This window comes from Coregonus clupeaformis, chromosome 15 (genome assembly GCF_020615455.1).
Source record: "Coregonus clupeaformis isolate EN_2021a chromosome 15, ASM2061545v1, whole genome shotgun sequence".
Taxonomy (NCBI): Eukaryota; Metazoa; Chordata; class Actinopteri; order Salmoniformes; family Salmonidae; genus Coregonus; species Coregonus clupeaformis.
Window position 1 is genome coordinate 42,318,324 of NC_059206.1, and position 18,725 is coordinate 42,337,048.

An 18,725-nucleotide genomic window follows, 5' to 3' on the forward strand; every position below is an offset into this window, starting at 1 on the left:
GGCAGGCATGGGTGCTTACTGGGACGCAGGGGGCATATCAAATATGCAGTGCAGTGGTTAGTCATCTGCAACAACATCCTGTCAGCCTGCATGGCCTACTTTCCACAGGAAGTTCTCTCCTGGTATTTAATTCAATGATCTTATTTAAAGGTGAGAGGCTCCAAGGTACTGTCAGTGTACAAATCCCAGTTCTCACTGATATGATGTCTATGTGATCAGAGATAATCTTCAACTGGGTAGTTCCACGAAAGGAGTACCCTTTGTGTCCCTTTGATATTTTAAGTAGAAATTGTGCAACAATATTTAATTTTAAAAGCCTGTTTTATTAAATGAAGTGCCCTTTAATAGGCACTTACTATAGTATTTTTTTTAAATGTAACTTCTTGAGATGGGAAAACTAGTTTTTTATTAAGTTGAATATGTGCTCTTTATGACAGATTGTTACAATTAGGTGAAATCAAACCTTTTAAATAATTTTTTACCAAGTTACACTTCTCAAAAGGCACTGAATTGGTGGAACGACCCAACTATTGTGCCAAATCAGGAACAGTACGCTTGTTGATGACAAGTGATGTTGTTGTGTATTTCTCTAGTAAACCAATTGATTGAGACACAGAGACACATAGGCCTATATCCTGTGATTAAAATAAGAGGGTATTTATGAAAGTGTCTGCAATGGATATTACTACAGGTATTACTATGTTATGGCAGTGATAGGTTGGAGATATTTGTTGACGTGTTGTTTATTCGAAACCTTTGAGCATAAAGCAGATTTTTCCAGCCTTTCCCTGGTCCCTGGCACCAGATGTTGCTGAGATTATTTACAGATTACACCCAGATGAGGCACTGTGAGGGCTATGAAGGATGCAACACCTCTCACCAGCAACACTCTGTACCCCAGAAAATGCAGCAAAAATACATTTTTAATTTAGAATCGCTTCAGAGTTATTTATAGTGATTTGACTGCAATGTGAAAATAAGCTTTAAAATTCAAGATGATAGACTATTTGGATGATTTAACAGAATTCAGAAAATGACAGGGGTTTCATATTCTAAAACAGAGCCATGAACAGTCGTCTGACATACACTCATACACACTCACATCAAGCTCCCCTCATGCCAGGAGGAGAGTACAGCCCACCCTCTCCAAATAAATAAAAAAATACTCTGTGTCATTGCATGCTCACTGTAATCCATGAGACTGTTGTCATAGAAGGCTGTGTGGCTCAGATCTGTCTCTACAAGGAGGAAGTGCTAGCTAAGGTTTTAGGGGATGAGAGTTGGGCTCGTTGTCTGAGTGTGTGTGAACCAAAGTTATTATAGTTTTGTTTTTTATTAATTGTTTTTATTTCTATTCGTTTTGTATTTATTTATTAGAAATTCAGTTTAGTTTCATTCAGTTTTTCTAACCTGATTTGCTAGTTTTAGTTGTATAAAAATATTTATATTTAGTTTTTATATTATTTAGTTTTAGTGTTAGGGACAGAAAGAATGCGTGGAAGACTCTGAGCCATTTTAGTTTATTTAAAAATATATATATATATTACATTTTATGTGGGGGGGGGGTCACTTCTTGCAACTGGGGGACAGTAATACATAAGGTGATGGGTCAGGTCATAGGTTAAGTTAGGTGTAAATTATAAAGTAAATCTCAATGTGACATAGAGTTAAAAGGAATAGCGCAGAGACTGGTGCAAAAAATCTGGTTGAAGGAAACTCTCTCTAGCTCTCTTCAACACCAATCCAATGCTTTTTTACTTTAGTAGTGCATGTATGAAGAATCAAGTTAGCTACCTAGCCAATTTTTTTTGTAAACAAGAGATAGCTAGTGATAGTGATGCACAAGCTAGGCCTATTTGAAACATCGCCATCCTGGCCGCAGTTACCCACCAGCCAGATTCAGTAGCTTATAAACTCCCCAAAACCTTGAAAACCCCTATTACACTGCCATTTTTAAGGTTGGGACACCTGAAATGGGCTAAAACTGTCCCAGGAAAAATGGGATTGTCACCCTAACACACTGTCAATGTACTGAACTAGGCTACAATGTCTATTAACATGAAGTTCAAATAGGCCTACTTTCAATGCATTTTTCTGAAAAAAGGTGGCTAAACGGCGTTTACTTGCGTTTACCCTCCACTAGGACTATACCACTGATGGTAGCCTACCCTCTCAGCAGAAGGTAGGCTACCACTTTTCAACCCATGTGATTTAGTACACAATAAAAGTATAATAAATACTATACAAATATGATGATATGATAAAATAAAATACAATTGTGAATGAATAAGCCTTTTCATACTTTATAATATGTCCATATATAGTTATAATTTGTTTTAGGAACATCTACCCAAAATATTTCACCTTCTGTCACGACTTCCTCCGAAGCTGCCTCTTCTCCTTGTTCGGGCAGGCTTCGGCGTTCGCCTTCACCGGCCTTCTAGCCACTGCCGCTCTTCATCTCATCATTCCATTTGTTTTGTTTTGTTTATTACACACACCTGGTTCATATCCCCTCATCAGTACCTGTACAAGTGTTCCCTCTGCCCCATTGTCCTTGTGTGTGATTGTTTATTGTGGAAGTTAGATTAGCTCGGTGGAGCTCCTTGTATTTTGTATCGCTGGGATATTTCCCAGTGTGCCTTGTTGTTTCCAGTGCACCTGTTTTGCGCACTGGAGTGTTTTGACGCATTACTGCGTACCTCTGGGTTTCGGAATAAACCCTTTTATTCTGTGATTTACCCTCCTGCGCCTGACTCCTTCGAAATCACTCACCACAGAATTACACACCTTGATATGGAGGCAGCAGGCGAGGAGCACATGCCTGGAGTCTTGACGCGGGTCCGGGAGCATTCTACGATGCTAGCCAGCTTGGGAGAAGGTTGTCCAACGCCTGGAGAGGAGAGGACCCGATACTTCGGGACCAGCTGAGCAACCGGATCCAGCCACCCACATGCCAGCACCCAGAGGGATTCATATATCCTGACCAAGGGATTACGACGGGACAGCTGCCCGCTGCCAGGGATTCCTCCTGCAACTGGACCTATACTTCTCGACTATCAGCCCGGCTCCATCGGAGCGGGAGAAGGTGTCCGCCCTCGTCTTCTGCCTCGCGGGGAAAGCCCTGGAGTGGGCCAACGCGGTCTGGAGTGAAGGAGGAGCTGCGTTGGACAACTACGGGGAGTTCACTCGCCTCTTCCGGGCAGTCTTCGATCACCCGCCCGAAGGTAGGGAGGCGGGCGAGTGGCTGGTCCACCTGAGGCAGGTGACGAGGACCGCGCAGGACTTTGCCCTGGAGGCTGGGTCCGGGTGGAATGAGCGGGCCCTCATCGACAGCTTCCAGTGCAGCCTGCGAGAGGACGTCCGAAGGGAGCTAGCCTGCCAGGATACCATGTTGACGACTTTCGATCAGCTGCAAGAGGACGTCCTGGAAGGGGCCTGCCCGTTCCACCCCCCCTCAACCCAGATTCAGTTCCGATGGAGCTAGGTGGTGCAGCGATCCGGGAGAACGGAGGACGACAGCTCCAGTGTCACTCTTATGGCAGGAGAGGACATTCGGCTGCACGCTGTCGTCAGGGTTCTTCCGGGTCTGGAGGCGGCAGGCAGGGCACTCTCGCGTCACCCCAGGTAGCGCAAACCCACACGCGTTCGTTAGGGAAGTTACAGCACCAGTCACAATGGTTACGCACAAGACCCATAGAGAGCAAGTCACCTTCTTTATTATTGAGTCTCCTGATTTCCCTGTTGTGTTGGGTCTTCCCTGGTTAGCACTACACAACCTCACCTTTTCATGGCCGCAGAGGGTTCTCACGGGGTGGTCGCGAGAGTGTCAGGGTAGGTGTCTAGCTGTTTCCGTTGGTGCAACCACGGTGGAAAGTCCAGACACTACCTCCACCGTGCGCATTCCCCCCGAATACCTCGATTTGGCAAATGCGTTTCTCAAAACGCAGGCGACCAAATTACCACCTCTTCGGGCGGGGGATTGCGCGATAAACCTCCAGGTAGACGCTGTGCCTCCCAGGAGTCCATCACTACCATTCGTAGTGGAGGTGGATGCGTCCGAGGTAGGGATAGGCGCTGTCCTATTTCAACACTCAGGCACGCCACCCAAGCTCCGCCCCTGTGCCTTCTTCTCCAAGAAGCTCAGCCTGGCGGAGCAGAACTACAACGTTGGTGATCATGAGCTGTTGGCTGTTGTCCGAGCCCTGACCGTGTGGTGGGACTGGCTCGAGGGGGTGAAAGACCCTTTCCTCGTCTGGACGGACCACCGTAACCTGGAGTACATCCGGGCAGCGAGGAGGCTGAACCCTCGCCTGGCCAGGTGGGCCCTATTCTTCACCCGGTTAGATTTTACACTGTCTTACATCCCGGGTACGAAGAACGTGAAGGCAGACGCACTGTCACGGCTGTACGACACAGAGGAGAGGCCCATAGACAACACCCCCATGCTCCCGGCCTCCTGCATTGTGGCACCGCTAGTGTGTGCGATGGACACGGACAAAGAGCGGGCGTTATGCACTGAGCCATCTCCACCTCAGTGCCCAGCTGGGCTGCAGTACGTGCCGTCTCTTGTCCGTGACCGTCTGATCTATTGGGCACACACGTCCCCCTCCTCTGGTCACCCAGGTAAGGGCCTTACAGTGCGCTGCCTGACCGGAAAGTACTGGTGGCCTACCTTGGCTAAGGATGTGAGGGTGTATGTCTCCTCCTGCTCGGTGTGTGCCCAGAGTAAGGCAGCCTAGGCACCTCCCAGCTGGTAAGTTACAACCCTTACCAGTTCCACAACGGCCATGGTCCCACCTGTGTATTGACTTTGTCACTGATCTTCCCCTCTCTCAGGGTAACACCACCATCCTGGTTGTTGTGGACCACTTTTCAAAAGCCTGCCGCCTCCTTCCTCTGCCCGGTCTCCCCACTGCCCTGCAGACTGCGGAGGTCCTGTTTACTCACGTCTTCCGGGACTACGGGGTGCCAGAGGACATAGAGTCTGACCGGGGTCCCCAGTTTACATCCAGGGTCTGGAAGGCGTTCATGGAATGTCTGGGGGTCTCGGTCAGCCTGACCTCTGGATTTCTCCCAGAGAGTAATGGGCAGGTGGAACGGGTGATCAGGATGTGGGTAGGTTCCTGTGGTCCTACTGCCAACACCGGCCGGGGGAGTGGTCAGTGTTCTTGCCATGGGCCGAATATGCCCAGAACTCTCTCTGCCACTCCTCCACTAACCTATCGCCATTTCAATGTGTTTTAGGTTATCAGCCAGACCGAAGCTCCTGCGGTGGATGACAGAGATGACAGAGAGATGTGGAACGCTGCTCACGTCCACCTCCAGCGCACCGTGCGTCGCCAGAAGGCCACCGCAGTGAGGCCCCGGTCTTTGTACTGGGTGATCGGGTCTGGCTCTCGACCCGGAATCTGCCCCTCCGCCTGCCCTGCCGGAAGCTGAGCCTGCAGTTTGTGGGGCCGTTCAAAGTCCTGAGGAGGATAAACAAGGTTACATATAGGTTATTACTCCCTCCAGATTACTGTATTAACCCCTCGTTCCATGTGTCTCTCCTCAGGCCGGTGGTGGCTGGTCCGCTCCAGGAGTCTGAGGTGCGGGAGGTTCCTCCGCCCCCCCTCTGGACATCGAGGGGGCCACGGCGTAATCCGTCCATTCCATCCTGGATTCGAGGCGTCGGGTGGGGGGCCTTCAGTACCTCGTGGTGTGGGAGGGGTATGGTCCGGAGGAGCGGTGCTGGGTCCCGGTTAGGGATATCCTCGATCCCTCCCTATTGCGGGATTTCCACCAGCGCCATCCAGCTCGCCCTGCTCCGCGTCCTCCTGGCCGTCCCCGAGGCCGGTGTCGGCGCGCTGCTGTAGCTGCGCTTAAAGGGTGGGTTACTGTCATGACTTCCTTCAAAGCTGCCTCCTCTCCTTGTTCGGGCAGGCTTTGGCGTTCGTCGTCACCGGCCTTCTAGCCACTGTCGCTCCTCATCTCATAATTCCATTTGTTTTGTCTTGTTTATTACACACACCTGGTTCATGTCCCCTCATCAGTACCTGTATAAATGTTCCCTCTACCCCCTTGTCCTTGTGTGTGATTGTTTATTGTGGAGGTTAGATTAGCTTGGTGGAGCTCCTTGTATTTTGTATCGCCGGGATATTTTCCCGTGTGCCTTGTTGTTTCCAGTGCACCTGTTTTGCGCATTACTGCGTACCTCTGTGTTTGGAATAAATGTTATTCTGTGATTTACCCTCCTGCACCTGAATCCTTTGAAATCACTCACCACACCTTCTTTATTACTTTACCAAACATATCATGACATTAGTGATAGTGAAAATCTGTTAAATCTGTGAATGTCTAAATCAACATTTGGGCCATTTAAACAGCGTGCGCCCTCCTATGGACAAGGGTGTAAGGGCTATGTAAAGGGCTCGATTATGTCGTTCTTAGCATACGCAATGCGTACTTATTTTAGGTTTAAGGAAGTGTGTAGGTCGCATTCTTTATAGTAGAGCTATGGAAGCATGTATTTAGATCCGCCTGCTCGAGACAATTTCAAAGATTGCTTTGCCATGTCTGTGCCGTGAAGCAGTCAAGCTGGATAAATGTTTTTCTAAGGACCGCCCCTTTGACATAACATTGCGGTGAAGTGATATAAATGGATATAATAATTCAGCCGACCACCAGAGAGAGGCAAATACAAGTTTATTCGACAGAGGACGTTTACATGGTCCTAGGATGGTCTGGATGGCTGTCTTCTGACTTACAAAATGGTGGGAAATAAATGAAATAAGTAATGTAAACATATACAGTACCAGTCAAAAGTTTGGACACCTACTCATTCAAGGGTTTTTCTTTGTTTTTACTATTTTCTACCTTGTAGAATAATAGTGAAGACATCAAAACTATGAAATAACACATATGGAATCATGTAGTAACCAAAGTGTTTAACAAATCAAAATATATTTTATATTTGAGATAGTAAGTAGCCACCCTTTGCCTTGATGACAGCTTTGCACACTCTTGGCATTCTCTCAACCAGCTTCATGAGGTAGTCACCTGGAATGCTTTTCCAACAGTATTGAAGGAGTTCCCACACTTGTTGGCAGCTTTTCCTTCACTCTGCGGTCCAACTCATCCCAAACCATCTCAATTGGGTTGAGGTCGGGGGATTGTGGGTGCCAGGTCATCTGATGCAGCACTCCATCACTCTCCTTCTTGGTCAAATAGCCCTTACACAGCCTGGAGGTGTGTTCTGGGTCATTGTCCTGTTGAAAAACAAATTATCGTCCTACTAAGCGCAAACCAGATGGGATGGCGTATCACTGCACAGTGCTGTGGCAGCCATCCGGGTTAAGTGTGCCTTGAATTCTAAATAAATCACAGACAGTGTCACCAGCAAAGCACCCCCACACCATCACACCTCCTCCTCCATGCTTCACTGTGGGAACCACACATGCGGAGATCATCCGTTGACCTACTCTGCGTCTCACAAAGACACGGCGGTTGGAACCAAAAATCTCAAATTTGGACTCATCAGACCAAAGGACAGATTTCCACCGGTCTAATGTCCATTGCTCGTGTTTCTTGGCCCAAGCAAGTCTCTTCTTATTATTGGTGTCCTTTAGTAGTTGTTTCTTTGCAGCAATTCGACCATGAAGGCCTGATTCACGCAGTCTTTTCTGAGCAGTTGATGTTGAGATGTGTCTGTTACTTGAACTCTGTGAAGCAATTATTTGGGCTGCAATTTCTGAGGTGCAGTTAATTGCCGATTTCTGAGGCTGGTAACTCTAATGAACTTATCTTCTGCAGCAGAGGTAACTCTGGGTCTTGCTTTTCTGTGGCGGTCCTCATGAGAGCCAGTTTCATCATAGCGCTTGATGGTTTTTGCGACTACACTTGAAGAAACTTTCAAAGTTCTTGAAATTTTCCGGATTGACTGACCTTCATGTCTTAAAAGTATTGATGGACTGTCGTTTGTCTTTGCTTATTTGAGCTGTTCTTGCCATAATATGGACTTGGTCTTTTACCAAATAGGGCTATCTTCTGTATACCAACCCTACCTTGTCACAACACAACTGATTGGCTCAAACACATTAAGAAGGAAAGAAATTCCACAAATTAACTTTTAACAAGGCACACCTGTTAATTGAAATGCATTCCAGATGACTACCTCATGAAGCTGGTTGAGAGAATGCCAAGAGTGTGCAAAGCTGTCATCAAGGCAAAGGGTGGCTACTTTGAAGAATCTCAAATATAAAATATATTTTGATTTGTTTAACACTTTTTTGGTTACTACATGATTCCATATGTGTTATTTCACAGTTTTGATGTCTTCAACATTATTCTACAAGGTAGCAAATAGTAAAAATAAAGAAAAACCCTGGAATGAATAGGTGTATCCAAACTTTTGACTGGTACCGTACATATTTTTAAAAGTAATTATAGTGCACGATTTCGGGGACTGTCAGCTTAAGAGGTTTTAATGCTTGGAGTCTTCACAGATCGCGTGACATAAAACACTACATTTCTTTCCTTACATTAATGACATTTATGACAGTGTTATTTGTCATTATTAAGCATTTAACAATTGAGCTAGCCGTGCTGCTAATTGTTGCATCCTTCCAATAGAGTTACAGACACTTGTAGAATCTATGCCAAGGCACATTGAAGCTGTTCTGGCCGCTTGTGGTGGCCCAAAGCCTTATTAAGACATTTTATGTTGGTGTTTCCTTTATTTTGGCAGTTACCTGTATATACAACACAGGGAAATCACATTTCTCTCTGCACTGGGCCTTTAAGAGGTGTACAAGAATGGCTGTGTTGTGTAACATGTCTTTCTATCAGACTATCAAATATCAAGTTTTATACAGTATGTTAGTCCATGTAAAGTCCTCTGTGATGTGGACGCCGAGGAACTTAAAACTGCTGACTCTCTCTACTGCAGTCCCATTGATTTGGATTGGGGTGTGTTCCATCCTCTGCTTCCTGAAGTCAACATTCAACTCCTTTGTTTTGCTGACGTTGAGGGAGAGGTTGTTGTCCTGGCACCACAATGCCAGTTCACTTACCTCATTCCTATAGGCTGTCTCGTCGTTGTTGGTTATCAGGCAGTATTGCTGCCCCAGTTGCAGTGCAGAGTCAGACAGACTATGAGTAGCTATGGGTGACTTTTGCTAGGTGGGGAGGAGGGAGGAAGGGAGCACGCCACGGCTGACTGAGTGAATCATGCAGCTCTGGCCCACTGGCCATGCCGATGGCTTGGGGCAGAGGATGCAGTAGTAGTCTGAGTCGGACTAGTCATAGTAGCATTGGGCTGCTTATCTGTTCTAGTATCATCATAACCCATTTAATGCTCTCCTTTCCTCCTGTTTCAGGTGTTTCCTTCGGAGCATGGAGACTCTTTCAGTAATAACATCAACTGCTGAGCTGGGAGAATGAACAGGACGGCCAGCCTATCAGGGGACACCCTGATCACGTGTCACTTCCCCCTGGTGCAACTCCCCCCCTGGCAGCTTCCTGTGCAGACGGCTCTGTGCAGCAGCTCTTCCAAGAGGCCTGGTCGACTGTGCTCCAGCTCCGTGGGTCTGACGCGCACTGCCTCCCTCCCCGAGCAAGACAACCTCCACAGAGAGCCCTTCCACAACAGCCTCAGACATATCTCCTCCAGCTACTGGAGCCTCAAGGAGGACTGGGGCGAGGGGGACGGGGAGGGGGGCAGTGACAGCAGTGGGAAGTGTGACTCTGGATCATCAGAGGAGGAGGCATCACAGATGACCATCTCTCAAAGACATAAAGAATACCCTGTAGTTAGAGGTACTTTACGTCTACACAACTCCTTTCTCCCTAATGAAGGGGTGGATGAAGATGAGGAGGATGACGATAGTGATGGAGATAACCTGCACAGATACCATGAGGACTCCTCTTTTGTGCTGCAGTTGCATGGGAACTCTAACTGGGCCCTGAGTAATGCTGGGAGGCGGACCTCCAAACCTTCTAGCCAATCAGTCAGTCAGAACCATGAAAACAGGGGTAAAACTGTGTTGACGGACTATGGGGAGCAGGAGAGACTGGAGGACGTTGAAGATAATGTGCTAAAATGTGGTGATGAGGGCTACTACTTCAGCTATGGCCAACCAAAATGTTTCCCTGAGTCTTTCTCTGATGGTCTTCTGGAGTACGTCACAGACTCCTCCTGCAACAGCTCAGATGGGGTTCTCGTCAACTTCAGCGCCATCTACAACAAGAGTAACAACCCTGCCATCCCAAATGACCTCAGCAGTCCTGCAGTGCAGTCATCCCAGCCAGCAGAAGGCTCTGTCTTCCTAAACTTGCAACCTTTCCCCCAGGAGCCCCAGGGTCCTCAGGCTGCTGGCCCCAGTCAGGGGGGCAGAACAATCTCCTCTTCTCTTGACAGGGGGCATTCTATCCCCTGCTGGTCACCACAGGCGATGGACTCAAACTGTAATGTCTACTCTCCCGACACCCAGGGCCTCCTGTCTTCTCTGGAGGTCTCTGACCTCACTTCCTGTCTCCAGAGCCAGGCCAGGCTGCTGCCCACAGGGACCACCCAGAAGTACTACAAGCTGGTGACCTGTGACCTGTCATCTCAGTCAGCCTCACCCAGCCCAGCCTGGTCCAGCACCACCAGCGTCACCTCAGATGGCCACTACTTCCTCTTCAGTAAGGCCCGAGGAGAGCAGAGCCAGGGGGCAAAACAGGTTGGCATACCACAATGACTTACAGCATGTTTAAAAAGATGCACACCTTTTGTATTTCTTCTTCAGGTTTTGTCTAATTTGTAAGATGTTGTATGATGAGCAGAATTACTTTCATAGCAGTTGACATTCCTGTCAACTAATCAAAATTGTATCTGTTTCTCCATGGCCAGCAGGAAGAAGGCTTAGACAAAGAAGAGAGGAGAGCTACCCCATTGCACCGTCCTCGCTGTATGAGCTGGGACTCCCTGCATGTCACCTTTGCTGAGATTGCCTACTGTAAGAGACATACAGACAGCTGCCAGAGCTCCAGCCACTCCCACACCTTCCAGGATTTGTGTCCCATCCAGGAGGCAGTTTCCCTGGGCCAGAGTAGCATCCACTCCCCCCTACTCCTGAGTCCCAACCAAGGCAGTATCAATGTGTCCTACTACCCTTCTGTGTCAACAAACCATGAGATGGAGGAGGAGGGTAAGAAAACAAACCAGTTGGTATTTTTACATGCGTAATTACGATTCAGCTGATCTACCCTTGTTTTTTCCTTATCTTTAAAACTTTTCATCCCCTCTCCCTCCCTCTCTCCCTCCCTCTATCTCGCTCTCTCTCTCTCTCTCAGGGGCATGTTCATGGGCCACTCCTATGGTGCGCTACAGTAAGGCTCAGAGGCCCACCTCCCTGCCCATCCAGCCCTTCGTCCTGCTTCCCCCGGCAGGTAAACCTCAGAGCCAGCCCCTGAGCTCCCTGCTGGACCAGTACATCAGCCACAAGAACACCAAGCCTAGCTTCAGCTCCCAGCCAGGGTCCAAGTGCATAGGCAAAGGCAACAGACTCCTGACCCACCTGCGTCCCTCACCGCTAGGCAGCTATGGAGCCATCCTCCTGGAAGGCCCCTCCAGCTCTGATACCTGCTCCACCTGCACCCCCAGTCCAGAACGCTTCCAGTCCAGACTCAACTGGACACACTCCAGTCCATACAGGCCCCACACTAGCCTTGGTCTCACTTCGACCAGTCCAAAACAAGCGCAAACAAGCACAAAACAATCTCATACCAAACTAACCCAGGCTTATTCATGCCAGGACCAGCTCTATGAAGACCTAGACCAAACCTACCCCAGCCCAGGTCAGGCCAACAGTAGCCCAAACCAGTCTCATTGTAAAGATTCAATCAAACGTAGCCAAGGCATGGCTCAGATCTGCCAAGATCTCATTCGCCTGTCCCCAGAGCAGAAGAGCCTCAACCCATTCCTCCTGACCCACAGCCCTCACTGTCCCATCTCCCAAGTAGCAACCATGTCACCCTCTGACAGTCACATCCATCATCCAGACCTGCTGGTTTCCTCTCCAGACCCACCCTTACTGCCCCACAAGAGAACCCCACTATCCTCAGTCCCTATGGCTGGGTCTGCAGCCTCTCATCGTAGCCTGACAGCTGCTCTCTCATCAGTGGCCCCTATGTCCTCTCTGAGCACCCTTCTGCAGCCTCTGGTGTCTGCAGGGCCCAGTGTGAAGCAGCATCAACAACAGCACTGTGACTCCTTCAGCCTGAGTGACAGTAGGCCACCTGTGGAGTTCTGCCTGTCACCTGAAGCCTCCTACGAGTCTCTGTCCATCAGCCACCTGCAGAGGAGAGGTGAGGGCAAGGGAGGGGCTTGATCTATGTATAGGTGATAGAGCATGGATCAACCTGGTCTCAGAGCATTTTGTATTATTCTGTACGTAAATCCGAGACACTCCATTTAGTATGATATGTTAGGTTTCGTATGGTATGTATTCATTTGTGGATGTCCATCAACCATTTCGTATGATATGTTACGAATTACAATTCAATTATATGTTACGAATTTGCAAACGTACAATATGTTACGAATTTGCAAGTCAAAGCCCTGTCTAAGCCCGGGGGGGTGGGGGGTAGGGTTCTACTAAACTATATGGAATTGTTTTAAGAAGGTCATTCCATGGTTCATTTTTCTTTTTTATTAGGAATTTTAAGACCCCTTGAAGTATCAAAGAAATACACACAAAAATTATTTGATGAACATTTTTATTTTGCCTTACTGCTATTAGCCCATACAAACACATTGAATAACAGATTCACTACATGGAACAACAGATAGTCCCCAAAAAAAATCTAAAGGAAGTCATATCTGAGAGATCAGGAAGTCTTTTATTTATTTATTTAACCCCTTACTTTTTTCACTTAAGTCTCCATATATACATTACTTCCATAATTTTTTTAAACTGGTACCGGGGTACATTTAGACGAGTTTTGTGAAGCCTGTGGGTGTCCTAGAGCAAAACAACCGACATGTACAGTACTACTCAAAAGTTTGGACACACCTACTCATTCAAGGGTTTTTCTTTATTTTAACTATTTTCTACATTGTAGAATAATAGTGAAGACATCAAAATTATGAAATAACACATATGGAATCATGTAGTAACCAAAAAAGTGTTAAACAAATCAAAATATATTTTATTTTTGAGATTCAAAGTAGCCACCCTTTGCCTTGATGACAGCTTTGCACACTATTGGCATTCTCTCAACCAGATACATGAGGTAGTCACCTGGAATGCATTTAAATTAACAGGTGTGCCTTGTTGAAAGTTAATTTGTGGAATTTCTTTCCTTCTTAATGCGTTTAAGCCAATCAGGTGTGTTGTGACAAGGTAGGGTTGGTATACAGAAGATAGCCCTATTTGGTAAAATACCAAGTCCACATTATGGCAAGAACATCTCAAAAGTAGCAAAGAGAAATGATAGTCCATCATTACTTTAAGACATAAAGGTCAGTCAATCCGGAAAGTGCAGTTGCAAAAACCATCAAGCGCTATGATGAAACTGGCTCTCATGAGGACCGCCATAGGAAAGGAAGACCCAGAGTTACCTCTGCTGCAGAGGATAAGTTCATTAGAGTTACCAGACTCAGAAATTGCAGCTCAAATAAGTGCTTCACAGACTTCAAGTAACAGGCACATCTCAACATCAACTGTTCAACTGTGTGAATCAGGCCTTTATGGTCGAATTGCTGCAAAGAAACCACTACTAAAGGACACCAATAATAAGAAGAGACTTGCTTGGGCCAAGAAACACGAGCAATGGACATTAGACCGGTGGAAATCTGTCCTTTGGTCTGATGAGTCCAAATTTGAGATTTTTGGTTCCAACCGCTGTGTCTTTGTGAGACGCAGTGTAGGTCAACGGAGGATCTCCGCATGTGTAGTTCCCACCGTGAAGCATGGAAGAGGAGGTGTGATGGTGTGGGGGTGCTTTGCTGGTGACACTGTGATTTATTTAGAATTCAAGGCACACTTAACCAGCATGGCTATCACAGCCTTCTGCAGCGATACGCCATCCCATCTGGTTTGGGCTTAGTGGGACAATCATTAGTTTTTCAACAGGAAAATGGCCCAACACACCTCCAGGCTGTGTAAGGGCTATTTGACCAAGAAGGAGAGTGATGGAGTGCTGCATCAGATGACCTGGCCTCAACCCAATTGAGATGGTTTGGGATGAGTTGGACCGCAGAGTGAAGGAAAATCATCCAACAAGTGCTCAGCATATGTGGGAACTCCTTCAAGACTGTTGGAAAAGCATTCCAGGTGAAGCTGGTTGAGAGAATGCCAATAGTGTGCAAAGCTGTCATCAAGGCAAAGGGTGGCTACTTTGAATCTCAAAAATAAAATATATTTTGATTTATTTAACACTTTTTTGGTTACTACACGATTCCATTTGTGTTATTTCATAGTTTTGATGTCTTCACTATTATTCTACAATGTAGTAAATAGTAAAAATAAAGAAAAACCCTTGAATGAGTAGGTGTGTCCAAACTTTTGACTGGTACTGTACGTGTTCGGGAGAGTCTCACCTTTACAGAGGGGTCATAGTTAGTGTGAAACCCAAACTGTACGGACGCTACAGACAGTACAGTATCGGCTGTACCGACTTCAGACGAGTCCCAAGAAGCTTGTGGGGGTCGTAGAGCAAAACTGAGTTAAGTTAATGGGGTTAAGGGTGTTTTGAGCTGAGGGCATATAATGTGGATTGTATGATGTGATGTTGACTGTGTGAGATGTCAGCGTATAATCAGAGGATGTGTGTGGTAGGTAGACAGTGTCAGTAATCTAGTGTTATCTCAAGATGGAGAGTAATTAGACTGTTACTGAACAGTTATTATGGGAAACTGGAATCCTACACTGTCTGTTATTCTGTGCTGCTGCTGGGTTCTAAAGAGAGCAGCAGCAGAGCTTGCTGTAGCAGTGCCTTCAATACCCTGAAGGGGGTTTCTTTAAAACATGACCTATTTTTCTCTCCCTGCATTGGATTGGCTGAACCATTTAGTGTGTTTGTGTATGTGTATGTGATTGTGCAAGCTCCAGTGAGTGTTTGTTGCAGTGGGTGCAGTGTTGTTGATACGCTGGATATATGATTCACAGATTTATGTTATTTTAGTGTCACAATACAGACACACATGATTATCACCAAACAATGTAAATGTCAATCACATGCTTGTATGCACATTGTCTTGTGAAAGCAATGCTTGCACAGTGATGTACTGTCCGTTTGGCAGGGGAGAGCATTGTAGGCAGATTCAATATGCATTAAGAACCCTGACATTTTAGAGCGAGCCAGAGCAAGATGGAGAGAGGAAGGGAGGAAGGGTGGAAGGGAGATGAATCATGGATGTTCCCATGTGGTTCTGTATATACACCCTTTTTATTCAGTGTCTGATGTTTCTGTTTAATGCATATAATCTGTTTTATGTCAGTCCCTCAGGCATTTTGATAACCCCCCTGCATGGCACAGAATATGAAATGAGCTAACTCCTGATGTGCTTCTTTCCATGTTTCTCCAGGTTTGCTGAAATCTGTGAGCTTGGCAGTGGATTTGATCATGGCTCATTTTGGCACCAGTCGAGATCCAGGGGAAAAGGTAGAGTCCAGCAGAGCTAAAAGCAATCTGAAGGGAACTAGAATAACCAATTCACAAAAACAGACAGTATCCCTGAATAGGATGAATCAACTCCCATAAATATACAGTACCAGTCAAAAGTTTGGACACACCTACTCATTCAAGGGTTTTTCTTTATTTTTACTATTTTCTACATTGTAGAATAATAGTGAAGACATCAAAACTATGAAATAACACATATGGAATCATGTAGTAACCAAAAAAGTGTTAAACAAATTTATATTTGAGATTCTTCAAAGTAGCCACCCTTTGCCTTGATGACAGCTTTGCACACTCTTGGTATTCTCTCAACGAGCTTCATGAGGTAGTCACCTGGAATGCATTTAAATTAACAGGTGTGCCTTGTTGAAAATTAATTTGTGGAATTTCTTTCCTTCTTAATGCATTTGAGCCAATCAGTTGGGTTGTGACAAGGTAGGGGTGGTATACAGAAGATAGCCCTATTTGGTAAAAGACTAAGTCCATATTATGGCAAGAACAGCTCAAATAAGCAAAGAGAAACAACAGTCCATCATTACTTTAAGACATGAAGGTCAGTCAATCCGGAAAATGTAAAGAATTTTGAACGTTTCTTAAAGTGCAGTCGCAAAAACCATCAAGCGCTATATAATATATATAATATAATATAATATAATAATATGCCATTTAGCAGACGCTTTTATCCAAAGCGACTTACAGTCATGCGTGCATACATTATTATTATTCTTTTTTATTTAATTTTTTTGTGTATGGGTGGTCCCGGGGATCGAACCCACTACCTTGGCGTTACAAGCGCCGTGCTCTACCAGCTGAGCTACAGAGGACCGCTATGATGAAACTGGCTCTCATGAGGACCGCCACAGGAAAGGAAGACCCAGAGTTACCTCTGCTGCAGAGGATTAGTTCATTAGAGTTAACTGCACCTCAGATTGCAGCCCAAATAAATGCTTCACCGAGTTCAAGTAACAGACACATCTCAACATCAACTGTTCAGAGGAGAATGTGTGAATCAGGCCTTCATGGTCGAATTGCTGCAAAGAAACCAATACTAAAGGACACCAATAAGAAGAAGAGACTTGGACATTAGACCAGTGGAAATGTGTCCTTTGGTCTGATGAGTCCAAATTTGAGATGTTTGGTTCCAACCGCTGTGTCTTTGTGAGACGCACAGTACGTGAACGGATGATCTCCGCATGTGTGGTTCCCACCGTGAAGCATGGAGGAGGAGGTGTGATTGTGTGGGGGAGCTTTGCTGGTGACACTCTCTGTGATTTATTTAGAAATCAAGGCACACTTAACCAGCATGGCTACCACAGCATTCTGCATCCCATCTGGTTTGCGCTTAGTGGGACTATCATTTGTTTTTCAATGACCCAGAACACACCTCCAGGCTGTGTAAGGGCTATTTGACCAAGAAGGAGAGTGATGGAGTGCTGCATCAGATGACCTGGCCTCCACAATCCCCCGACCTCAACCCAATTGAGATGGTTTGGGATGAGTTGGACCGCAGAGTGAAGGAAAAGAAGCCAACAAGTGCTCAATATATGGGGGAACTACTTCAAGACTGTTGGAAAAGCATTCCTCATGAAGATGGTTGCGAGAATGCCAAGAGTGTGCAAAGCTGTCATCAAGGTGGCTACTTTGAAGAATCTCAAATATAAAATATATTTTTATTTGTTTAACACTTTTTTGGTTACTACATGATTCCATGTGTTATTTATAGTTTTGATGTCTCCACTATTATTCTACAATGTAGTAAATAGTAAAAAAATAAAGAAAAACCCTTGAATGAGTAGGTGTGTCCAAACTTTTGACTGGTACTGTATGTTATTATATTTTTTATCAAAGTGTAATTATTGATCATGATATGATAATGTCCCACTTCTCTCCAGATCCGGCTAGGGAACAGTTCTAGGAGTCCCACCATTGGTGGTCTAGTCCTGGAGCATTTGTGTCCCACCATCCAGAACATTCTGCAGGATGGCCTCAGGGACCACAAACTGGACCTGATCATCGGTCATCGACGCAACCACGCCTGGAATGTGGTGGATGCCTCCACTCAGGCAGGTGAGAGACACATGGTGGTGATGATGGTAATGATGATGATGAGGATGGTGGTTGTGGTAGGTTTGATGCTGATGATGGTACGACTACAGTGCTGCAGTTGCTAATGGGGGTTGTAGTTTAATGGTCTCTGTTCCTGTCTAAGGCCCTACCACCCAGGTGCTCCACAGCCTGCTGTCCAAGGTGAGGCAGTGCTCCCTGCTGACCAGCCACTGTATGAGACTACGAGCCTTCATCATGGGCCTGCTCAAGTGAGTCCCTGTCAAGTCTCAGACAGTCTTTTTTAGTATATCAAATTGTGTTCTAATGGTGATTTATGAAATGTTATTATTGTAAAATTAGGGACTTATATTCTCTCTTTTAGCTTGAGGGCCTTGGAATTCTGGCTAAATCACCTCTACAACCAAAAAGGTATGTGTTTAGATTAAAGGACAGGCTCTTTTTTTAACTTCTCCAAATTGTTATTAGAAAACATAATGTTCTTAGAACGTACCTCTCTCATACTCTTTCCAACTCTCCTCTCCCCAGACAAGGTGACAGCTTACTACCATCCATGGGGTTTCCTCGCCATGTCACATGGGCAGTGTCAGCCTATGTTCCAGGAGCTCCTCCTCCTGCTGCAGCCTCTTTCCATGTTACCCTTTGACCTCAACCTGCTGCTGGAGCCCCGCCTGCTGAACAACAGACAGCTCTGCTCCAGGGAACAAGCTCCACCATGCTCCACCTTTCTCATGACCAGTTGGCCCCTGTTGAGAGGAGACAGAGGAGACAGACAGGGGGCATATGGCTCTATGGATGGACCCAGAGATAACAGCAGGCCACCAGGTGACCCACACCAGCTGGTACAGCATCTTCAGGGGTCCACCCAGGGGTCAATGGTCATGGGTCAGGAGAAGTGGGCGAGGCATTTAGGCAAGTCTAGCAGGAGCCTGTGGTCAGCCACCAGTCCAGGGTGGTGGCAGAGACGTCCTGCCCACGCAGAGGGGGTGGTGGAGGGGGGGGTGGAGGGGGTG

At 46.4% G+C, this 18,725-nt stretch overlaps 1 protein-coding gene across 1 annotated transcript; it reads left to right on the forward strand.

Annotated features, from left to right (window-relative positions):
* Positions 1–5,793: 5,793 nt before the first annotated feature.
* LOC121582425 (iporin-like) lies at positions 5,794–18,707 on the forward strand (the record flags this gene model as incomplete). The annotated part of the gene is made up of 9 exons (XM_041898188.2): positions 5,794–5,871; positions 9,360–10,703; positions 10,874–11,171; positions 11,317–12,330; positions 15,554–15,630; positions 17,541–17,715; positions 17,858–17,963; positions 18,077–18,123; positions 18,241–18,707. Coding segments are annotated over exons 2-9 (3,468 nt in total), but the record flags the coding sequence as incomplete, so codon positions are not given.
* Positions 18,708–18,725: the final 18 nt, after the last annotated feature.